This window comes from Aptenodytes forsteri, unplaced genomic scaffold (genome assembly GCF_000699145.1).
Source record: "Aptenodytes forsteri isolate BGI_AS27 unplaced genomic scaffold, ASM69914v1 Scaffold752, whole genome shotgun sequence".
Taxonomy (NCBI): domain Eukaryota; kingdom Metazoa; phylum Chordata; class Aves; order Sphenisciformes; family Spheniscidae; genus Aptenodytes; species Aptenodytes forsteri.
Window position 1 is genome coordinate 251,831 of NW_008794802.1, and position 20,656 is coordinate 272,486.

Consider the following 20,656-nt stretch of genomic DNA (forward strand, 5'->3'; position numbering starts at 1 on the left):
CAGGAAGCACTTGCCCTGTGAACTGAAACGCAAGTGCTGGACCTGCCGGGGCAGCGAGGCCCTGGATGGGCTCATTGGAGAGAGGCAGGCAAAGGGCTTGATAATGACCTTGCCAGAAGAAAACAGGAGTAAACACCAAGATCAGGATGGACTGAGGTGTCGGTCTTCTCCTCCGAGCTCCCCGATCCCCCTCTCTGGCCAGCCGGGTTTGGCCACAGGCTGTGTGCGGGAGAAGGGCAGGAATTGACCCCTCTGGGAAGGGATGGGATGGGGAGCCCCAGGGCAGGGAGGAGGGGACAGCGGGACCCGTCCCAGGATTTTCAGCCTTGAAATCAAGGGGGCTTTGAAGCAGGTTTCCTCCAAGCTTGGATGGCCCTGCTTCTCTCCTGCCCTTCCAATGAGCAGGTGTGGGTGGGGAGCCAGATGAATAAGGGACTTAAGCTATGAATAATGCCGGGAGAAATGTGCCTGGAAAACAGAGTGTCAGGATGGGGCTCATGGGAGGCACCACACCGCCAGACAGAGCCTCCCGGGACCGGGCCATCGGAGAGGTTGCCCTCCTCCCTGCCAAACCACGCGCTGCCCTCACACCGCCCGGTGCCAGCCCTCGCGGGCAGGCAGGAGCGGGGCCATTTCTTGCAATGACCTCTTATCCCAGAGGCTGCTCATCCACACACTGGCTGAAGCTGGGAGCAGCCTGGGTTACATGAAGCACTGGCTGCACCTCTGGGAAACCATCCCGCCTCTCTGCCGTGCAGGGCAGAGCAGAGACTGCGGTGCAGCCCTGGCCAGCGAGGAGTGCAGGCACAGGCTCCCCACCAGTGCCATTCATCCGCCCCGCAGCCGCTCCTCCGGCAGCCAAGGGCTGGGGTGAGCGGGGCATGTGGCACTGAGGGACATGGGACCGGGGTCTGGGCATCAGAAAGCACACAATGGAGCTGGGCTTTTTTCCTTTTAATCTGGATATTTTTACCTGTTTCTCCCAAAAGTGAGTTCTGGGTTAAGCAAAGCATCACGCCCACAGAGGAAGTAGGAGATCACTGCTTTCTCCTTGCACAATGTGAAAGCATCGCTCTGTTAGCAAAGGAGTGAAAAAGCCTCTAGAGAAACTGGAGGGAAACAGCATTTCATTCCCTTGAAACAGGGTATTCTGGACTTCTCGGTCACCTGGGGCACACGAGAGGGTTTTTGCTGGGGTTGGCACATGGCTGCGCATCCCCTCCTCTCCCACCCTCAGCTGGTGTTTGCAGCCCTTACCTGGGGCAGGAGAGGTGAGATGAGCACGTGGTGGGCACGCAGTAGAGAAGGGGGGGCTTGGGCAGGCAGGCAGCGGGGAGAGAAGTGAGGAGCCTGCAGCAGCTCCTGTTGCCCGGGATGCCGCTCTCCCTCAGGGCCAGACCTGACCTGCTCCCAGACCTTTGGCCTCAGCTGGGGCTCCTGCTGCTCCTGCCCGGCGTTCCTCAGCGCCTGGCTGGGGCAACCAGCAGCAGAGGCAGGTATTTTGCATGCTGTTCCTGGAGCAGTTGGGAAACAGGCAGCGGTGGAGCCGGGCGGCAGGTTGGACTGGTTTCCCTCTGCACCTGGCGCTGGCACTGACGTACAAGCCCGCTCGCCAAACAGATTCTGCCCCCTCCCCGCGGACTTGACTTCGCTCTGCACCACGCTGCACAGCGAAGGATGGCTGTGCCGGAGCTGTGATCCCAGCCCAGCCCTGCAGCGGCCAATGGACGGGAAAACCTTTCCGGTAAGGCGCAGGCAGCTCCCCCAGCTCTAACCCGGCTAGGAGTACCGGGGGGTTGCTCTGTGGCCGTACGAACCCTCTTTCCTCGGGTTTTGGTGGAGGGCCCGGTTTCTCCTTCCTGCTCTCTGGGGCGTTGCCTTCGCAGCAGCCTGTTGCTGCCAGCGGGGAGAAGGACCCAGGGCGAGCTGCCTGCTGGGCTGCTGCCTCCGGCACCCCCGCTGCAGCGGGGCCCCGTGGGCACGTGAAGGGAGGGAGACTCCCGCCAGCATCCCTGGTGTCAGCCCCGTGCCGGCAGAGGAGGCGTCAGGGACCCCGGCAGTGCTGCTCTTCCACACTGGAGCGGATTTGCGAACTGGGGGGACCGGCTGGCGGGGCAGGCTGGCGCTGCTGGTGGGAGCAGGTACCGCTTGGCACCCATGGGAGCTGTACGTTCCTGAGCCCTCTGGCACCTCCCACCAGCCCGTCAGTAGCAGCGGCAGCATGCTGGTGGCCCCGGCCCCCGCTGCTCTCCCTCGCCTGCTCTCCTAGCAGTTTTCCCTGTGCTCTTTTCGGGCTGGGTTGACCGGGGCCTGCTCGGTCTCGGCCATGGGGCCTTGCCGAGCATCCTGTCATGAGGAAAACATCCATCCCTGGCTGGGCACTGGGCTCAGCCCGCCCGGGCGAGGCAGCGGGTAATTACTGCGTTGAGCGCTGCCGGCTGTGCCAGCGACGTCCGGAACATGCAAAGCCGGCAGTGACGGGGTGGATGGGGCTTGAGGGGAGGCAGGGCCAGCTGTAAAAGCCACCCTCTTCCTGCCCCTTGGCGTGCGGGTGCCTCAGAGGCAGCCAGGAGCAGGAGCAGAGTGGGCTCGTGCCAGATCCTGGCTGGGTCCCGAGGGAGGGGCAACCTGCCCCCAGCACTGCTTTGCAGTGTGATCCCGGCTCTGGGTGGCCCCGAAAGCGGGCAGCAGCACTGCGTCTTGGTGAGAGCAGGGCAGGAATTCAGATGCCCACATATAGAGACAATTACCCAATATTGGGCATCCCCACTGGGCCACCTCGGCTTTGTCCCTTGGATTAAATGGGCCATTAGGAGTCCCAGGTGCCACCCTTGGCTCTGCAACTGCAGGAGAGTCGCTTCATCCTCCCGTGCCTCGGTTTGCCCATCCATGGAATGGGGTGAGCAGCGATTACTCACCCCCTGGAACATTTTCTGATCTCTGCCTGAAGGGCTACTCACAGTGGCATAAGGCAACCTGTCCCTGGCCAGATCGGGCTGACTCAATTGAGACGGCTTGTCATCTGCGCTTGCAGAATGGCCCTTGTGTGCTTTGGGATTTCACTTCCCCGTGCATTGCCCCTTTACGGCATCCGGGTCTCGGCAGCGTTCTCCCGCAGCTCCTGCCCAGGTTGTCCCCATGGCCACAGCGGCCCTGCCCAGCCCCACGCTGTCAGCAGCCCGGGGAGCGAGGCCGGTGAGCCGGGGGGGCCGTGGCTTGGACCGGGGTTCTGCCCCCTCCCAGGGAGGCACTGCCGAGCCACCGCTCAGCTGCGGCACTCGAGCGGGACGGGTGTCACAGGAGGGAACGGGGGCTTTCACAGGCTCGGGAGGGTTTTGTCCCAGGTAAGCGCGAGGACAATGTCGCTGTTGTGTGCTTGCTAAGCTAATCTGCTGTGGACAATCGGCGCTCCGCAAGCAGGTGAAGGAGCCGGTTCCCTGCCCCGAACAACGGGCTGTTGAGCAGCAGAGAGCCGTGGTGAGGGATGGGCTGCCGAGCTCAGCTGGGAAAGATGATCACCTATTTAGGCAGCTCCTTCCAGCTTATTTAAGCCAAGTTGCTTCCTTCCCCTTTTGATGCTCCAAATTCTGGGTAGCTGCTGTGCCTTTCTGCTCCTCCGATATATGGCTGGGCCCTGGGTCCAGTTGCAACACCCCAGGTGTTGCCTGGCTTCTTCCACCCTCCCTCCCACTCCGAAACTGCGGGTGACGGCTGGCTGGTTTCCCTGCCTTGCCTCCCCATCACGTGTGGATCCCCAGCCTCAAACCCAGCCCGGACCACCTTTCCCCTGGTGATTGCCTTCTGCTGGCATGGATTTGGTGGCCTTCCCTCTGCGGCAGGGAGTCGAGCTGGAGGTCGGTGCGCATGGCAGCTCATAGTGCAGAGGGGATGGGCTTCTCTGGTGCTGCTCTCTGTGGCTTAGGTGGTTTTCCCAGCTCTGCTCAGAGCAGAGTGAAGAAGGACCGGGGTGGTGTTTATGCTCACGGCAAGTTTAGCAAAGGGCTCATGTTGCAGACAGGTACCATCCACTCGTCCCCCAGGCAGCCTGGGCTGGGCTGGGCCGGGCGCAAGGCGAGCAGAGCCGGTGAGGAGTCGCCCCGCGTGTCCCCAGCATTCCTCCTCCCCTGTTGTCTGAATGTCAGGCCTGCCACGGAGAGGAGCTGGTTGTGCTCCCCCTCCCCACACCCGACTTTCAGCGCTAGCCCACAGCAGTGTGTAACACTCTCGGGGTTGGTGGAACATTTGCAGAAAGGGTGTCAGAAAAAGGGCTCAAACCGCAGCCACGTGTGTGAGATAGGCATGGCTCCGGGTCTGACTTTTATTCAAAAGCCAGCAAAGGATGAGTAAAGGTTTTTGTGGGCAGAAGTCGCAGCTCAGTCACCGGGGTAGTGCATGCTCCTTAACAGAAATATCTTCGTAAAGCTGCTGCTGTTTGTTCTCTGCTCCAGTGGCTGTACAGCAGCAACCAGTTATGCTGGTTACCGGGAGCCCGTGGTAAAAGTTTTGTTAGCTTCTGTGACAGACCTAAAAAAAATAAATACTTGGACTTTAGACTTTTAAGGAAATAAGTAGCTAATAGTTCACCCGAGTGTAAGAAAGGGCATGTGTTTCCTGCTAAGCTATAGTAAGAGCAATTTAACCTATAGTGAACTTACACGTTAATTTGAACTGTTTGTACACGGGAGGTAGAAATGCTTTAGCAGCCAGCATCACTGGCTTACTGATGAAGCTAGGCTGTGTTTTCTAGTACAATGGAGAGGTTCGTCCTTAACAGCATTGTAATTCTGCTGATCTGATAACCAAAGGGTTACGCTTACGGCAGGATGAGGTATGTGAAATATCAGACATGTGGAGGTAGCATACAAATGCCAACGTAAATGATACTGTCTGGGTATTTACAAATAGCTCATTTACACATAGACAGGAGAAATTCTTTTCCTAGGAAGGGTTCCTGGCATCTGCTCGTTGCTTTGTTTCTGCAAAGCAGTGGCGCAGAACCCGCTGCAGCTCTGGCTCTCTTGCTGATCGCGTACGCTTTCTAACAACGGGCACTAAGGATACCCAGAGAGGTTTCACAGTGCGGGCGTGCAATACTTGCTGCGAGAACTTGAATCCCATCGACGTGACTGCTCAGAGTCATTAGGGGAGGACACTGCCGGGGCACTCTCCAGCCCTCCCGGCTGCCGTGCCAGCCCAGCCCCGCAGAGCACGCCGAGGGGCTCTCCTGGGCTCCCCGGCACCTTTGGGAGAGCCCACGAGAAGGCAAGCCTGCAGCACGGCTGTCCTGGGCTGTCCTACACGGCTGCTGTGAAATTCAGGCATAGGGAAAACTGGCCTTCAGCTGCAGGCTGAGCAAATTCAGGCTTGTTATCGCTGTCTGGCGGGGAAGCGGTGAGAAGGGGTGGGTGATGCTGTGAAATGGAAACTGCCTCTGCTCCTCCCCGTGCATGCAGGAGGCCGGGGAGCTGCTCGCTCAGTCCCCGTCCCCTGATGTGAGCTGGGAGGTGGCTCTCGATGTCCGGGAGACATTAGCGGTGCCTGTGCCAAGGGCCCCGCGGGCGGCGGGAGGAGGTCTGTGCCGGCAGGACCGAGCGCCTGTGCCGGGGGGTGGCCCTGTGCACCCCGCCGCTGGCCAGGGCGGGTGGCCAGGCAGCCTCCCCGGGAGCCCGGGGTGCTGTGCCTGCCGGCTCTGCGGCTGATGCGCCTGGGCTGCGAGCAGCTACTAAGGCACAGTTCAAGAGGTGGTGTGTCCCCCCGACGTTCAGCTGGGGGCTGAGGCAGACCCTGCGCGGGGAGCATGCGTGGCCACGCAGGGGTGCGTGACTCACGGGGATAATGCCCAGGAAGTTACACCACCGCATTGCAAGAAAGGGCACAGCCGTATTTACAAAGCATGAGCCTGAGCAGGCTCCCGACGTGCTCATTAGTGCCCTTGATTCCCGGCAGGAAACGCGAGGGTAGAGAAAATCCGGCTGGAAGGGGGCGACTCGGCGGCAGCTCCTGCCGCTGCTCCTGCTCTGCCCAACGCCCCCATCCACTCTACCCGTTCCCAGAGCCGTGCACCGGCCCAGGTGCTGCTTGCTGGCTTGGCAGGGAAGGGGATGTTTTCTGGTTATGGGGAACTGTGATCGCTAGCAGCTACGGGGCCAAAAATCAGAGACAGGCTTCCAGAGGGGCGTGTTTGAGCCCACCTCCTGGCTGGTGAGCGGTCCCCTGGGAGGTGGGCTGGGGTGTGGGTGCCCGAGCTGGCTGCACTCTGCTGCCAAAGGATGGCAGCTCCGCTTCTCCTTTGGGTGCCCCTTCTGCGGGACAGGAGCCATGTTGCCTGTAGGGACAGACATAGTCCAAATTTGACTGGCAACAGTTTGACTGGCTTCCCTTGAACAGCCCGGTGCAAACACAGCCGGTCGTGGCTGTGTGGCGCTGGGAGCAGTACTGGGAGACAGCGGGCAGGAGGAGCGAGGCAGCGTGGTAAGCACCTGCCGAGGACAAAGCCCGGGCCGGGCTGTCACTGACGTGTGCTGGCTGGCGATGCCCTTGCAGTTTCTGCAAGGCATGCAGTCATTTCTTATTGCCAAAGATGTATCTGGGATTTTACAAATGAAATTACAGTGGCAGAGGAAGCAGCATTTACTGTGGGCTTTGTACGCAGGTCCTCTCTGAAGGAAAATGAGAGGCTTTCGCTTACGTAGCTGATCGAAGCTGATGGAGTGCTTGGAAGAGTATTATCTTGAGGAAAGGAAACAAATACATATTCTTTTGCAAATTCATGGATCAGGAGTGACACAACTGCAGAACAGCATTCCAGGGTGCAGGACGTTTCAGGGCTTGGAAAACACTGATTATTAAGTATTACTAAATAACAGCTGGAAATTGCACTGTATTTTTCAAATGGCTAATTAAGGATAGATGCATAAATTGGGGCACTAGCCCCAAGGAACTGGGCCGCAGCGTGACCGACCCGATGCCAAATAACCAGCTGATCGCTCTGATCAAAGCAATCAGTTTGGGAAATTTGGCCAGCAGCCACCTAAAGGGGAAAAGCTCAGCAACAAAGGGGTTTTCAGCTGTCCCGGATGGGATATGGCTTGGGCTTCATGGTACAGAAAGAGGCACCGTAGCGGTAACTTGCCATGCAGTTCATGGCACTGTGGAGGAATAGCTACCGGCGGCAATGGCTGGCGGCGCCGGGGAGCTCAGCTCCATGTCGCCTTTGCTTTCACGGCTGCCTGAGCGGTGGGGTGGCAGCCATGGGGATTCTCCAGTGGGCAACGATCATTGCCAGTAATGGTCTCCTCTGCTCGCAGACCACGGCATCGCCCAGCAGTGTCCCTCCCAGCCTCCATGCCTCCACAGCCAGCAGCATCTTCGGTGCCCAACCTCCGCAGCCTCGAGAAAGTGTCCTCGGCATTAGCTTCAAGCCCTACAGCCTGGAGTCCAGCCCCAGCCCGGCCTCCTGCACGACCTGTGAGAGCACACGTAAGAGGATGGTGCCGAGGGTGGTCTCTGGCCACCCTGGCCCCGGTCCCACCTAGGGTGGGGAGGGAGGGAGGCAGGCAGGCAGGGAGTGGGTCCCTGTGCCCGCTGCTGGCACCAAGCTTCAGCCACAAGCTGGTGTTTCCCTGTGAGGTGTGAGGGGTGCCAGGGGCAAGGGAGAGGACAGTGACCACGGCAGCATGGGGGGTTGCCACAGGGAGTTGCAGGGTGTGCGTGTCCCTGCTCCCCCACATCTCGTGGGTCCTCTGGGGAGCCGGGTGCGTGGGGAGCCGGGGAGCTCCTGGCATGTGCCAGTGGACAGCAGGGTCTGAGCACCCCGGGGAGGCAGCCGCTCCCCCTGATCCTGCCTCTGCCCTGCTGCCAGGATCCTCCATGTTCAGAGCTCCCTGCATGAGCCAGCGACGGCTTGCGCTCATCTTCTGCGTCTCCATCCTCATCGTGCTGCTCATCGCCCTCATCCTGCTGTGTGAGTGGGGTCCCAGCCCAGGGCAGCTCAGGGCTCCCTGGGGGGGAAGACCTCAGGGGGGCTTGGGGGTCAGCAGAGGCTGGGGAGACCTATGCTGGGATGTGCCGCAGGGAAACTAAGTATTAGTTACGTATTAGTTACTAATTAGTAAACTTCGCTTAGGGTCATGGTTTAGTGGGCATGGTGGTGTTGAGTTGACGGTTGGACTCGATGATCTTAGAGGTCTTTTCCAACCTCAATGATTCTACGATGCTATGAAACCCCCGGGCCGGGAGGCGAGCAGGCAGAGATGTGCTCTTCCCATTTCCTGAGTGTTCCTGACATCTGGTGGACACACAGGAGCAGGATTGCTGGGGAAGGGAGAGCCGCCGCTTGGGCTCCCTGCAGTCCCGGGGGGGCTGCACCGCACTTTCTTTCTCCTGGGCTTGCTTTGTCGGGTGGCGGGGCACCCCCAGCAGCACCCATGCTCGCCCTCCCTGGGGCGCGGGGTTAGCAGGCAGGACCCATCAAACAAAGTGCAGTCCGTAGGTGGAACAGGCACAGAAACCGGGGGAATCACTTTAATCCTCGTAACATCTAGCTGCTGGTTCTCCAGCTGCTGTAGCTGGTGCTCTTGAAGCATTCGGTGGGCTGGATGCATCTTTCTGCAGGAGCAAGCTAGAAGTGGGTTAAGTGAGAGAGGCTTGCAGCAGCTGAGCTGCGTGCTGCTGGGCTGGCATGGGGGGATGCTCAGGGCTGGCCAGTCCTGCTTCAGCCCTGCGTCCTGCAGCTCTTCAGTCTTGGCTCAAACAGCAGCTCACGCCTGGTGTTTGGGAATGCCCCTGCACATGGCAGACCTCCTCCGGACCCCCATCCGGGTGGGTCACAGCACCCTCGCACACAGCGAGTCCCTGCCACCAGCCCCGGCCTCACCACGGCGTGCGCTTGCTTCCAGTTATGTTCTGGCGGTCGCAGACAGGCATCGTGTACAAGGAGCCTGCCGAGAGCTGCAAGGACAGCCCCGTGCGCTGCGACGGCATCGTCGACTGCTCCCAGAGGAGCGATGAGCTGGGCTGCGGTGAGGCACCAAGAGCCAGGGGTGGTGGGAGCGAGGGGAGCCCCCGGGGCGCTGGGTACCACTGACCTGCCTGTTCCATCCCCGCAGTGCGCTTCATGTCCGACAAGTCCTTGCTCCACATCTACTCCAGTGCTGAAAGCCAGTGGCTGCCGGTGTGCAGCAGCGCCTGGGATGACTCCTTCTCCAGAAAGACCTGCCGGCAGCTGGGATTTCAGAAGTAATTCCCCAGGGATGGGTCGTCCTGCTCGGGCACTGGGGCCTTGCCAGCCCCCTGGGCATTGCTCTGGTCCTCCTGCCCTGGCTGGGTGCATGGTCTGCTGTGCTTTTTCCCCCAGCGTTGTGCTTTTCTGCTGGAAGGCTATGTGTCCAGCGCTGCTCTGGGCATTTCAGTCCGCCCCCCCCAGGTTTAGTGTGCAGAGCCTTTTTGGGAAGGCAGGATCGGGTGGTCAGTGCCCAGCGAGGAGAGACTCTCACTGCCTCTCGCCTCTCCCCTCGCAGTGCGTCGCAGACCGAATACATTCCCCTGCACGTCTCCGGCAAGAGCCTCACTGTGACCAGTGAGCGAGAGACCATCCAGCAGAGCCTCAACAGGTACTGGGCAGCGTCGCCTCCTGGCCCTGTCCCTGACCCGGTGCCACAGGGCCAGGGCTCAGGCTGTATCTCCCTCTTCTCTCCTGCAGCTCACAGTGTCTCACGGGAAAGTACGTCTCCCTGCGATGCACAAGTAAGGGGGCTGGCTGGCAGGGCACGTGGCCAAGGGCGGGCGAGGCCAAACACATGCTTGGGAGCGCTTTCCTCCTTTTCTTTGCACAGGGTTGGGCAAATAGGGCATTTTCCAGCAAACTGTCTGGGTAATAGAAAACTGTGAAGGTTGCATTCCCATGGTCTCCACTGGCCCCTATGAACTACCGAGCACCGCTGGTGCCTGCGGGTGGTGGGGACGTTGTGCGCATCCCCCTCCAGGATTGCCTCCTCTCCGAGCCCTTCTCTCAGCCCTGCTCTCCCCTCCAGCCTGTGGGCAGAGGATTTCTGGCCGGATCATCGGAGGAAAGGAAACCTCCGTGAGCAAATGGCCCTGGCAAGTCAGTGTGCAGTACGGGCCGATCCACATCTGCGGCGGCACCATCATCGACGCCCAGTGGGTCCTCACCGCAGCCCACTGCTTCTTCATGTGAGTGCTGCTGCAGGCAGCTGCCCGCAGTGCTGCTGTCCAGCCCGGGGGCACCGGCTGCAGCCAGCGGTCCTCGTGCAGGCGCTCAGCCCAGCCCCGCGCCCCGTGTCTCACTCCTTGCTGCCCCCACCTCTCCCTGCCCAGGAACAGCATGAAGATCCTCGACGACTGGAAGGTGTATGGTGGGGTCTCGGACCTGAAGCAGCGCACAGAGGGCATCCCTGTCTCCCAGGTCATCATCAACTCCAACTACAGTGATGATCACGATGACTATGACATTGCTCTCATGAAGCTCTCCAGGCCGCTGATGCTCTCAGGTGAGGCCTCTCAGCTTGACATGCCACAGGGCTGGGCTTGGCTGGGGCTGGTGTTCGGGGGGACAGGGAGAGCCTGGGGATGGGCAGAAGCAAGAGTCAGCTCGTGTCCCCTCAGAGCCTTCCCCTGGGCTGCACAGGGCTGCTGCCAGCTGCAGCATCCCGCTCTGCTGTGGCCACACTGCTTTCCCCTGCCTGTCCCGTGGTTGGGAACTGGCCCATCCTCCCCCGGCAGGGCCCGGCACACACGCAGCCGTGGGCTTGGCTGTGCAGCTGGCATCGTGCTGCTCTCTGTGCCCCACGTGGGCAGTGCGGCGGGGGGCCGGCAGAGACCCTGCCTGGGTGGGCGCAGAGGGGAGTGCTTCCTGCGCACCCCGCTCCTCCCTAGCCGCAGGGCTGGTGACTACAGCGGCTATTTTGCTCCTGGGTGACTCATCCTTCTCTCCTCGCCTGGTTTTCATCATGTCTCCCTCCAGCTCAGGTTCGCCCAGCCTGCCTCCCCATGTACGGCCAGCGGTTCCAGACCGGCAGGTCCTGCTTCATCACCGGCTTTGGGAAGACCAGGGAGAACGAAGGTGAGGAAGGACGCCAGCTCTCCTCAGGCAGCTCCTGTGTGCCGCAGCCTGACCTGTGAACGCAGCGCACGAGAGGAGTGAGCGCGGCTCTGCTGCTGTATTCGAGGGCTGTTCCCACATGGGTGACTCGCAGTGGTTGCCCTCCCAGCTGTGCGGCTCTGCAGAAATAAGGCCTGCAAGAAAGACCAGCTTCCTCCCTCACTGCCACAGAAACGCCTGGTGCTGCGGAAGGGCCCGGGGGCGGTGGGGGGACGAGGCTCACCCTGCCCCATGGCTCCTTCTGCCTTGCAGATAACACGTCCCCAAAGCTGCGGGAGGCCGAGGTGAAGCTGATTGACTACAAGATCTGCAACAGCGACAAGGTGTACGAGGGCTACCTGACCCCACGGATGATGTGTGCCGGGTACCTGCAGGGAGGGAAAGATGCGTGCCAGGTGAGCCGGGGGCACACGGTCCCTGCCAGGCAACATGGCATGGGAACGGCAGGGCTGCCCACTTTTCCTGCATGCCAGGTCCCCTGGCTGGGTACCAGCAGAGGGGCATCTCCTGTCTCCTCACCACTCTGCCCCTCTGTGCCAGGGTGACAGCGGAGGGCCCCTGGTCTGCGAGGACAACGGCCGCTGGTATGTGGCTGGGGTGACAAGCTGGGGGACAGGATGTGGCCAGAAGAACAAGCCCGGTGTTTACACACGCGTGACAAAGCTCCTCAGCTGGATATACAGCAAAATGGAGGTGAGGTGGCATGTCGGGGCTGTGCTCGGGCAGGGAGACTTATCAGGTGGCCCTGGGTGCATTGAGAGGGGCTGTATGCCCCCCCAGCCCAGCCCCTGGCATCTTACCCTTGCTCTCCCCTCTCTCCCTTGCAGAGCGAGAATGACTAAGACCGGGATGGACACTGGCCTAGGCTGTGCCTCTCCGGCCGGCGCGGGCCCCTGCCCTTGGTTGCTGCCAGGGCATGATGCTACCAGCAGATCCCCCCACCTATCTCTGGACTGTCCACGCAGCCAGGGACCTGTCGCTGCCCCCAACCTCCGAAAATACGGCGCCTGCAAAGTGACTCTGCCCTCACCCAGTGCAAAGGAGGTGGCCTGGCGGTGGCTGGGCAGAGCACCCAGCCAGCCCTGGCCCGGCAGCGTGCAGGGGGCAGCAGCCTGTGCCGGCGGCTGGTCGTGCCGGCTGGGAGGCGCCTCCTTGCCCTGTGTCTGTGGTTCTTCTCGTGTAAATAGATGTGTCCGGACGGGGGTGTCACGAGTGCTTCCTGGCAGGACTGCAGCACCCTCGTTGGACGAGGGGCTGCTAGCGCTGCCCATCGATCCGGAGGAGGTTGTGGATGGAAGCAAGGAGCGGGAAAGCTGTGGGGTGCCCATGGCGAGGAAGCCCTCTCCTCTGCATGCTGCTGCCAGGTCGCAGCTGTGCTGCCTTGGGGTGCAGGACGGGGCTCAGCCGGCATGGTGCAGCTGTGTGCCATGCTGCCCCAGCGGGCAGCAGCTGCCCCCACCTGTGAGGCCAGGCTCCCTGTTTTCTCCAGGGAGGGCTGAGCAAAGGGGAGCCCTGAGGTGCAGTTACACCACCCTCTGGGAGGAGCAGTAGTTGCTCTCATGTTTGCAGATAGGTTTAGGAAGCGCCTTTTAAATTATGTTCCTCCCTATGAGAGAAATACCCGTTTGTTTATTTTTCCATGCTGTGGATATGGCCAGAGCAAGCACTCACTCCCAGGACTGCGTGCAGCCGGTCTCGGTTCCCCTGCCTGCTCTGATGAGGATTTCGGCGGCAGCAGCATGGGGCAGGTCTGCTCTCCGGGGGTGGCTGCAGGAGTTGTGACAGAAGCCAGCAGCAGCCAAAGGCCAAGGTGGAGCATGATGGAGAGCAGGCACCGCTCCCTGGCAGCGCCCAGCCCAGCGCCAGCGTGAGCCAGCCCCCGGATCTCACAGCTGTTTGTTCAGTGACCGGTGCTGGATTGCTTCCTCCTCCCTCCAGCTGATGAGCACACAGGGAGCGCGTAGCCAACCTTACCTCTGTGGCTACACCAGAGCCGGGGACACGTTTCCCCCAAGGAAACAAGCACCCGCATCTCCCTGTGGGTGCTTTGAGGCACACAAGGTGCTACAGGAGACCCCCAGGTTGGCAGTGTGAGCGCCCGTCGGGTGGGCAGAGGCTGGCTGCCCCTTTGCCGAGGCTGCACTCCTCTCCCTAGACGTGTGGTCAGCTGCAGAGAGGGGTCCTGGGCACTCTTCTCAATAAACGTTTCAGTAGTGCTCCGCGTGGAGACGGCTCTTTTGGACAGGCTGGAAAGGAAGCTGGTGAGCCCCAGCGCCCAGGTACCACGGAAGCCCCAGAGAGCAGGGAGAGCTCTGCCCCCCTCTGGGCTCTGCACTGGGCCCGGGGCATGACCCTGGCCCAAGACCACACCGTGGTGCTCCAGGGCTGCCCTGCTCCTCACGGGGAAAGGCCACGCACGCTGCGGTGGGCTCATGGGACTGGTGTGCAGTGAGGGAGTAGGGGGATTTCCCCACTGCAACACCCCAATGCACATCTACGCCTGAGCTGCTCTGTGGCTGTTGCCATTTGTGTGGGTGCATGTGGCGGAGTGGCTTTTTGCAAAAGCCCTTCCTGCCCTTCACCCCCTGGGTTACTGCTCATGACTGGGAGAAAGGGGGTGTTTTAGGTCTTATGGGGGCTTGGCCGTAGATGCTCGGGTATGGATGTAATGTAGGGATAGAGCCGTGGGGGGGTAAAGCCTCCTGGGGGGGATCCATGGGCGTGAGCCCAGGGGAGAGCCGTATCAAAATTCAGCTTGTGAATGCCGTGGACCAGAATAAAGCGCTTTCCTAAGAAGGCTGCGCAGCCAGTGCAATTGCCCCGTGTTAGAGAAATGGCAGTACGAGCATTTAGCCTCGAATTTTCCTTGGGAGGAGGAAAGGTTACTTGCAACTGGTTCTTTGTAACCCATCTTCTTGCAGCTGGGAACGTTAAAGGAGGGACTGGTGCTTTGGGGAGCTCACTCGCTCTCTTTGAAATAGTCTGAAGCTGCCTCGCAAGTCTCTCTCTGCTAGCCCCAGCCACGGTGGCCTCTTCTCCCCAGCACAGGAGCGTGACAGCCACCCACTGCAGCCTGCCTCTCCCTCCTTGGGAAGGCAGTTGGTGTGGCGTGGGGGGACAAACCCCGAGCAGAGGGCTCAGTGCTGTGGCGTCCAGCGTGTCCTGCAGAGGAACTGGAAACATCAGCACTCACATCATTTGGGGAACTGGACTTTGCCTGGGCTGGGCAGCCTGGTTTCTGACCTGCATCACTTACAGCAGGGCAACCTGGCTCTTTGTGGACTGGGAAGACTCATTTCCCATAAGCGTGCTGCAGACTGCTGTCTCCAACCGTGCACAGGCTCTGGAGCTGCAGAGGCTACCTGCAAAGTGAAGATGAGAAATTCTCGGGGTGCGTGGGCTGCTGCAGGCATGCCCCTCCTCACCTCCTGGGAGCATCCCCTGGGTTCCCAGAACTGGCCGCCTGCTGTGGAGAAGGTTATCTGCAGGTGGGGGGACACCCCGAGCAGAGGGCTCAGTGCTGTGGCGTCCAGCGTGTCCTGCAGAGGAACTGGAAACATCAGCACTCACATCATTTGGGGAACTGGACTTTGCCTGGGCTGGGCAGCCTGGTTTCTGACCTGCATCACTTACAGCAGGGCAACCTGGCTCTTTGTGGACTGGGAAGACTCATTTCCCATAAGCGTGCTGCAGACTGCTGTCTCCAACCGTGCACAGGCTCTGGAGCTGCAGAGGCTACCTGCAAAGTGAAGATGAGAAATTCTCGGGGTGCGTGGGCTGCTGCAGGCATGCCCCTCCTCACCTCCTGGGAGCATCCCCTGGGTTCCCAGAACTGGCCGCCTGCTGTGGAGAAGGTTATCTGCAGGCAGGGCGCTGCGGTTTGCATTTGAATTTTGGGATAGCAGGTCTAGTCTGGCTCTACATGTGCAGAAAGCACCTACCTCTCCCTGGGACTCAGAGCAGGCCCCAGTGCGCGGGGCAGTGCTTGCCGGCTGCTCTAGACCTGCACCGAAAGAGTAAGAGTTGTTGCCTTTTGGGAAACACTGAGTCAGCCTGACCTCAAATAGCTTTTCAAAGAAGCAACCCAGAAACCTCCCACAGCATGCGCGAGCCTCGCGTGAAGGGGTGTGCAGAGCCCAGGGGACTGGTTTCACTTTATAACATCTTTGCTGCTCTGAGTTCGGGGGGGAATAACCTACTGCTGGCAACAAGCTGCCCGTAGCTCAGGCCGGAGATGGACTTTGCCTTTGCAGCTGTGGTGCAAAACCCAGCCTGTTCAGGCTCCCGTTGTAACGGGGCAATGACCTGCCGGGAAGTGCAGAGCTGCAGGATTAATGGTGGTAGTGGGAGAGCGAGCAGAGCCCACGGGCGCAGGGAGGCGTACGTGCTGAGCTCCACCTTGCACGTGCAGCTGGAGAGCCGTGCAGGGGTGCAGACGCTCCCGGGCTGGGGTGAATCCCGAGGCGGGGGGGCGGTCAGGGCCAGGCCGGTTCAGCGTCCTGGGGGAGGGAGGGGGCCGGCTGGGCAGGGTACGGGCTCAGGGGTGCTGCTCAGCTGGGAAAACGCTGAGCCAGACCAGAGGCATTGCTGGGTGCCGATGCAGCTGGTGCTGCTAGAGTAACGCTGAAAACGGTGCCTACAAATGGAAGTGTGAAAAGGGCCCGGGGCAAACCTGCCGCGGCAGTCGGGGTGTGCGAGGTAGGGCTGCCCTGCCGGCAGCTCACCTGCTCCCTTCGGACTCCAGCGCTTTCCCAGCGAGCCTGAGAGGCGTGCTCGGGTGCCCCCCTGCAGACGGGGCTCTTCGGGAGAGCAAGCGACTTGGGGAGGCTGGTGCCTCACCCGCAGCTGGCTGCAGAGCCACCAGCCTCCCCTTTCTGTAACCCCCTGGGCAGTGGCTTCGCAGTGCTGCACAGCGCTGACCTCGGAAGCGGCAGTGCCGGTGCAAGGGCCTTCCTGCCCTGGCCCAGCGTGCCGTGTCGGGTGCTGCCAGCCAGCCATGTGGCTGGCGCCGGGCTCAGGCGCCTTGTGGCACTGCTCTGTGTCACCAGTTTGCACGTCCTGCTTGGGGGGCAGCAGAGGAACAGCCGTGGCTGTGGGGTGCAGGCTTTCCTCCCGGTACCACGGACCCGCCAGGGCAGGAGACGGGCTCCCGCTGTGGGCGACCCAGGCGTGGTCTGTGCTGGGTGCGAGGCCCTTTAGGTGCCCTGTGTTAGGGGCTAAGTACCACCTCTGCCCCTGGTCACAGGAGAGACAACAGGGAGGAATGGGGGCTCTTGCTCCCCGGCGCACAGAGGCACCGCATCTTTGCTGGGCACAGGCAGGGGTGAAGGCAACGTTTTTTTGACAAACGAAAGCAGTTGAGATGGGGTAAGAGGAGGGGCCCTGCACGACTTCCCCGTTTTATGTTGGTCTGATTAAATTGTGAATTCAATGGGTCTTAAGTTACAGACCCCATTTACGTTTGTCCAAAGGCTCTCTGAGAACTCGAGGTTTCTGCTCATAAAAGCCGTCATGTGCACCACAGAGCAGCAGCTCATAACGTTTTATTGCTGTCTGAGATGGCGTGCTGGAGAAAGAGATCTTTTGAGAAAGAATAAAACAAAAATTGGAACCTAATAAGAGCTGATCTTGCTGGAACTGTGTTCCTGGTAACGGTGCCATTTCAGCGCACGGAGGACCTGCTCCTCTGCTGTGGATTTCACCTCCTCAGAGGTTATTGCTCTTCTCGCTGAAATAGCCTCTCAAAGCAGAGAAATGATTTCAGCCCCTAATACAAATTTAATTTATTTCTTCTAAACCTGCCATCCAGTGGTCCCTCCTCCCAGGCCCACAGAAAGGTATGCTGTGTTTTCCCAAGGGCTGAAGTTTTCTAACCAGATTAGAAGCACAGTTTCTTGTGAAGCTGCCTGGCCACGACTGTTGTGCTCTGCTGTTCCCAAAGACAGCACCGTGCAGATGAAGCAGACGTCTCGGACACCGCTTCGCCTCCACTCCTCGAGAACTTGAGCGAAAAGGTCCTGCTGTCTGTAGCCCCCGGGGGAGCACAGCCGCAGCGGGTGCCAGCCCAGCCCCGAGGAGCCTCCTGGGACCAGGCCAGGACCGGCAGCTCTTGCAAAGCCCCCTGTGCTTAGCACCCTGAGCAAGGGGCACGCACCCAGTGGGTGACGCCTTTCCCTGCCCTCCCTTTGCCCGCCGCCCGGGCTCCTCTCGGGCATGGCAGCCAGGTGGGGCTCCTGGCACCTCTGCCTCGCGGAGCGCCCCGCTGGGAGCTTTGGCTCCCCTCGCACGGAACCGCCTTTCCCCTGTGTCCAGCTGGTCGGGAGCCGAGGGAGGAGATCACGTTGGGGTTTGGGTTAATCCAGTTCGTTTTGCTGATGTCTTTCTGGGCAGCTCCCAGCTGCAGTGCTGCTGTCCCTCGTGCGTGTTCTCGGCAGGTCCCATCTGCGGGGGAGCAGCCCGCAGCGGGCTGACACCCGCAGCAGGCAGGCTGTCCCCTGCTCGCTGGGCTGCGTCCTGCTCTGGAGCATCTTCCGAGCCAAGGGGTGCTGAGTGTGGCCCCACATCTGGCCGGGCCGTTTCCATATTCCTCTGTGCTTTGGAAATCATAGGCCGGTGTCCCCAAGGAATATAAATTACAAAAATACAGTCTGGCGGGCACCATGTGAATTAGCAGGTCCCAGGGGGAGCAGCCCGCAGCGGGCTGACACCCGCAGCAGGCAGGCTGTCCCCTGCTCGCTGGGCTGCGTCCTGCTCTGGAGCATCTTCCGAGCCAAGGGGTGCTGAGTGTGGCCCCACATCTGGCCGGGCCGTTTCCATATTCCTCTGTGCTTTGGAAATCATAGGCCGGTGTCCCCAAGGAATATAAATTACAAAAATACAGTCTGGCGGGCACCATGTGAATTACCGCCCATTAGTGGTGTTTTTCCCAAACTCTCCTTTTATAGGTCTTTGTTCTGTTGTGTCAAAACTGATTTGTTCATATGGTTTCAGAGATGATGTTTCTCTACAAAAATGTTTTTCCCATCGTTTCGGATTGGTTCCCTTCTGCAGTCGGTAACATCATCACTTGGCACGGAGTCACTGAACTTCAGCTTGTGCAATACCCATGCTGGCTGCGCTCGACTAGCGAATACGGTCCTCAGCAGCTTCAGTACAGTCTGCTGCTTTGTCGCTCGCTCCCAGGGGAATTCAGAGCACAAGGAATGACTTAGGCCTGATGCAAGATGATGTTATTGGGTTAAACGCAGCCATATGGCTACGCACAACTTTTGTCACTGCTCGGTTCTCCTGTGCCCCTGACCATGCTGAGGGCTGCGTTGCCACCGAACGGACAGTTTGCAAACGTTTGCAAGCTTGGCGTTATAGAGAAGGGAAAGACCTTAAAACTGGGGGGGGGGGAAGTTCTGGAGAGCGAGCGGCTCCTTTCCCCTCCCTGCCAGGCCCTGCTGCCCCGAGAGCGCAGGGAGGAGATGCCCGCTCCGTGCCTGCTCCGCTGTCAGACGCCACAGGCCGAGATGAAATCATGCCCTTGTTGAAGCTACTGGCAATGCTCCTATTGACTCAAACAGCATGAGGAGATCAGCCCAGCCCCTTCATTAGCATAAATCACCATCGCCTGCCTGGCCTCGGTGCTGCTAGCCCGCATTACACCAGCAAAAGAATTGGCCCAATTTCAGCAGAAAAGGAACGGTTGCTCACGACGGTTCTCTCCAGCAGTGCGGCTCTGGGAGCAGACGTTTACCATTAGCAACTGCCGGAGCCGCTTTCCCTCCGTGGGAGCAGCGCAGCCGACCCTCCACTTCCTATGCTCACAATGGGGTCTCTATTTTACCTGAGTTTGTACAGAAAAAAGGCTCTGGTGCCAATTTTTTAGATTCTACTTGCTTTGGGCAGCGCCTTGCAAATTTGTAAATAAAGAACCTAAGGAAGGAGAGCACGTAGCACATCCAGCCGCAGCTGTGTGTCCTGGCCGCCGCCTGCACGGGGGCTCTGTGTGCCTCCACAGAGACCCACCGCGCTCGCTGCAGTCCCCAGGGCACGATCACGGCATCAGGATATTTTACTGTGTGGAGTGGACGGTAACAGCTGAGGACTGGGTAAGGTCAGAGAAGCCCGAAACTTGATTATGACCGCTTGATCCCTGCCTCACTCACTGCAGGGTAACTGACAGCCTTACCGTGTTATCCCTATCCATTAAAGAGACTTGACGTTGTCCAGCTCCTCTGTGTTGGTCTGTATCTCTTGACCCTTCTGAATAATTGCCTTGAAATGCCAGTGCTGGTTTATTTTCTTTTTATATTTTACTGGAAACTGGGAAATGAATGTATAATGGACTATGTGCCATTAGTGTCCGTGAGGCTGATTTCTATCTAAGATGCATTTGAGTTATTAGGGGATGAACCAGCTCAGTGGCGACAGCATTGCTAAGGTGTTTTTTCAAGAAGAAATGGCTCTCCAGGGCAGCAGCGGGAGCCGGGCAGACACGGGTGTGCCAGCCTGGGCCGAAAGGGAGCGGTGCCCCACGGCACTCGGCAGTCAGCTACTGCCCAGCAGTGCTCTCAGCACCCCGTTGCCCATCTGACACTGTGCCCGGACTGTGGAAAGCTCTGGGGTTTGCGTGGATACCACCGAGCAGTTTTGGTGCTGCGGTTTGCGCATCTCAGGAGCTCAGGGCAGGCCCCCAGCTCACTGCCCTCCTGCTGCAGATGCCCAGAGCCATGGGGCGGTGGCCCCAGCCGGAGCCCGCGGGCACCTCGGCGGCTCCAAGCACAGCCAGGACCAAAGCTTCCCTCCCCGCTGTGGCTGCAACCAGGCTGCTCCCTGGCCACGAGCAGCTCGCCAGGCACAGGCGTTCCCTCCAGGGATTGTGCCGTGCTATATTAAACACGTATCTCCCTCCCGGATCTTGCTCCTCCCAACGCGCCCAGCTGCACAATGGGAATAAACTGGTTGGTTGCGCTCGGTGACAGGGCATTTGTTCACAGCAGCAATGGGTCCAGCCCGTCTCCTTCTGTTGGGCAGCATTTTGCCCTGCCTGTCTGAAGTGTGTGCTGGTTTCTGACCTGCTCTGGGTAAAACCCAAAGGGTCTCTTTTTCTGCAGCTGCTAAATGCTGGCGGATCTGGGGGAGCCAATGCAGGTAGCAGGTCCCGAGCACGCCTGAAACCAAACCAGGCACTACCACCACTGAGCCAGGCCAGGCTGGAAGTGTCCCTGCTGCGCCCTCCCCAGCTGGCCTGACCTGGGTGGCCCCCGAGATCCGACTGAGCAACATGACTTAAGCCCTGTGAGCGGGGCCACCTGGCCTGGCAGGGTGGCATCCCCTTTCCCGGCTACATCCTTCTGCTCTCGGGAGGCAGCGAGCAAGAGAGACAAGCCTCTGCACCGTGTTTACCAATTTATCTGTGCAGATTTTCCGTTAGCCTCAGAGGAGCTCCGGCAGCTATTGCTCACTCGCCGTTTCCCCCGCTGCCTCCACAGCGGCTGCACAACGCGGGGCAGGGTCCACGCCCGCTCTCTGGTGCGGGAAGGGACGTTT

The 20,656-nt window shown here is 60.0% G+C and overlaps 1 protein-coding gene across 1 annotated transcript; it reads left to right on the forward strand.

The window, feature by feature from the left end:
• The first annotated feature begins 1,723 nt into the window (after positions 1 to 1,723).
• On the forward strand, positions 1,724 to 11,961 carry TMPRSS13 (transmembrane protease, serine 13). Its single transcript, XM_009274443.1, has 13 exons — positions 1,724 to 1,744; positions 7,308 to 7,483; positions 7,860 to 7,963; positions 8,898 to 9,020; positions 9,108 to 9,237; positions 9,519 to 9,611; positions 9,701 to 9,744; positions 10,032 to 10,191; positions 10,336 to 10,508; positions 10,982 to 11,080; positions 11,372 to 11,514; positions 11,660 to 11,812; positions 11,947 to 11,961. The coding sequence occupies exons 1-13, from the start codon at positions 1,724 to 1,726 to the stop codon at positions 11,959 to 11,961; spliced, it is 1,434 nt and encodes a 477-aa protein (XP_009272718.1).
• Positions 11,962 to 20,656: the final 8,695 nt, after the last annotated feature.